Source organism: Ammospiza caudacuta, chromosome 7, assembly GCF_027887145.1.
Source record: "Ammospiza caudacuta isolate bAmmCau1 chromosome 7, bAmmCau1.pri, whole genome shotgun sequence".
NCBI classification, from domain to species: Eukaryota; Metazoa; Chordata; class Aves; order Passeriformes; family Passerellidae; genus Ammospiza; species Ammospiza caudacuta.
Window position 1 is genome coordinate 3,915,256 of NC_080599.1, and position 3,049 is coordinate 3,918,304.

Here is a 3,049-nt window from a genome sequence, read left to right on the forward strand (position 1 = left end):
ATTAATCCTGTGGGACAAATAGCATTAAATTCAATTCCAATGTCCAATCTTTTACACCTTTGACAAAGACTGGGGCTGGGATTGGATACAGCCGTTCCCAGTCTCCTCTCTTAGAAGGAATTTTAGAAGTCTAGGGGCCCTGCATGAGTTTGAGGATCCATGGTGGCTGTTTGGTGTGATATCTGCACCTCATGTATCAGGAGGAGTTTCTCGAATAAAGAAATAAAGTTTTTGCCTGAAGCTCCCTTTGTGCCCATGACAAGAACCCCTGTGAGTGTCTGGGACATCCCGGCTCTTTGGCAGCCTTGGGACTCCTGGGATGTCACCGTGGAGCTCCCATAAGTACTTGTGGCAGTTCACTGCCTTTGCAGCCCAAGGTCCCCTGGGATGTCACCATGGAATGGCTGTGACTGCCTCTGACCCCACAGCTCTTTACCATCCTCAGAAAGCCCTGGGAGGTCTCCATGGAGCCCCAGATTCTGCCAGTGACATTCCAGCTCTGGAACAGCCTGGAGACTCCTGGAAAGCCCCCATGGAACCCCTCTGAGGGCCTGTGACAAATCTGATCCTTAGGAGACAACCATCACCAGCCCCCTGTTGCTGTGGTCAGTATCCATGGCAACCATTACCAGGGCCCTGTTGCTATGGTCAGTTCCCAAGGCAACCATCACAAACCCCCTGTTGCTATGGTCAGTTTCATGGCAACCATCACCAGGCCCCTGTTGCTATGGCCAGTCCCTTGGCAGCTCCATGGAGACCCCATGCCAGACGTGGTTTCCATGGATACCAGCTCAGGCCTGCAGCCACAGCCCGTTGCCATGGCAACCATTGGCAGCCCCATCCCCAGGCTCATGGGATCCCAGAACCACAGAATTGGGTGAGCTGGGAGGGACCCATCAGGATCCTCCAGTCCAACTGCTGGCCCTGCACAGGACACCCCAACAATGCCAGCCTGGGCCTGGCAGCGCTGTCCAAACACTGCTGGAGCTCAGAGAGCCCTGGAGCTGGGACCCTTCCCTGGGGAGCCTGGGCAGGGCCCCAGCAGCCTCTGGGCAAAAACCTTTTCCTGACATCCAACCTGAGCCTGCCCCGACTCAGCTGCAGCCGTTCCCTCCACTTCTGTCCGTGGGCACCAGAGGGAAGAGGTTCCCTAAGGCCCAGCCAGGGACCCGCTCCCAAGGCTGTTGTCATCACCACCAGGGCTGGGACCAGCTGCGATGCTCAGTTTCCACGGGCTGGGCTTCAGGAATGGGATTCCCCAATTTCCTGCCCCTGCTAAAACCAAGCTGCCCTCACTGCCCTCCCACCTCTCATGGAAAGCACAAAAGGCAAAGATCGTGGGCTGGGATAAGAACAATTTTTTGGGAACAGCAACGAGATAAGGAACAAATGGAACAGAAAAACTATTCATCACAGAAGGGATGAATAAAACTGTTTACAGGGAAAACTAAAACACAACTGCCTGGCTCTTCCCAGCAACATATTTCTCCCACCTGGAAAGGACACCCTTCTTCTCAGGGAGAGAGAGAGAGTCCTTTTCCTGCCCCTGGCAATGACCTGAGGTGAGAGTGAATATAATGAAAGGGCCATGGCCAGAGCCTCATGTTCTTCAGTTCTACACCATGTCATTGACAGGGGAAGGTATTGGGGCAGTTGTCTTCCCAGCATGGATCATAGGGAACATGGATCAGACACGCTCTTCCCAACGTTAGATCTCCATGGGCGATGAAGCTGGAGCAGTGCATGAAGCTCCCCCTGCAGCTGGGGCACTCGCAGAGCTTCCCTTAGTGGTGCCTCCGTTGGTGTCTTGTCATGTGAGAGCTATGGGTGAACCTCTTCCCACACTGGAGACACTTGTAAGGCCTCTCCCCGGTGTGGATGTATTGGTGGGTGATGAGGTGGGAGTTTTGCTTGAAGCCCTTCCCGCACTCAGGGCAGCAGAAGGGCCTCTCATCCGTGTGAATCCGCTCATGCAGGAGGAGATTGGAGCTGCTCTGAAACCTCTTCCCACAGGTTGGGCACTTGTAGGCCCTCTCCCCAGTGTGGATGCGCCAGGGCCTAACAAGGTTGGAGTTGCAGTTAAAGCCCTTCCCACACTCAGAGCAGCGGAAGGGCCTCTGATCTGTGTGAATCTGCTGGTGCTGGAGGAGACTGGAGCTGGTCTGAAACCTCTTCTGACACTGGGGACACTCGTAGGGCCTCTCCCCAGTGTGGATGCATTGGTGTCTCAAGAGTTCTGACCTTCCCACATTCCCCACACTCATAGGCCCATTCCCCGGTGTGGACCATCTGGTGGCTGATCAGGGTGCTGCTCTGCCTGAAGCTCTTCCCACACTCCAAGCACTTGTGGGGATTCTCCCCATCATGAAGCTGCTCATGGACCACCTCTGAGCTCTGAGCTCTGGCTGAAGCTCTGTCCACCTTCCTGGCTCAGACTGGGTCATTCCTCCTCAGAGCACACTGGGCTGGGTTTGCAGCCCCTCTTTCTGTGGGATCTTTGGGGATTTTCCTCCCCGTTGGATTCCTGTGCCCTGGAGTCACTCATAACGTCCTCTTCCACGAGGTTCTTCTGTGGGGATTTGTTCTCCCTGGTCTCCATCCTCAGCTTCTTGTCTGGGGGAGGAAAGACAAGGAGAGGATGGGATTTGCCTCCGTGCCACAGGGAAGAAGAAGGAGATCCCCCCAGAGCATCCCCATCAGGACAGGGTTGGCAGCAGGGTTGTCCTGCAGCTGGGGGCCATGCTGGGCTGGGAGATGGGGCAGGAGAGAGGGGGAAAGGGGCAGTGACTTCCTCCTCACCTGCCTGGGTGTCCCAGGGCTCCTTCCTGTTCCTCACAGCCTCCTTTTCCATCTGGAAATGGTTTGGGAATGGGAAATCCTTTTTTGGGAGAATAACAAGGGATGAGCACATTGAGTTTTGTACTGGTTTGAAGGCAAACCTGGGGAACGTCTAAACCAGAATTGCAATTAAATAACAAAATGAAGATCAAGGCAATGATACAGAAAGACTGCCTTAAACTGACACAGTCGGGATATTACCTGACACCCT

The 3,049-nt window shown here is 54.6% G+C and overlaps 1 protein-coding gene across 1 annotated transcript; it reads right to left on the bottom strand.

Annotated features, from left to right (window-relative positions):
* Positions 1 to 1,784: 1,784 nt before the first annotated feature.
* LOC131560199 (zinc finger protein 3-like) lies at positions 1,785 to 2,289 on the bottom strand. The gene is given in 2 exon segments (XM_058808867.1): positions 1,785 to 2,241; positions 2,243 to 2,289. Coding segments are annotated over 2 exon segments (504 nt in total).
* Positions 2,290 to 3,049: the final 760 nt, after the last annotated feature.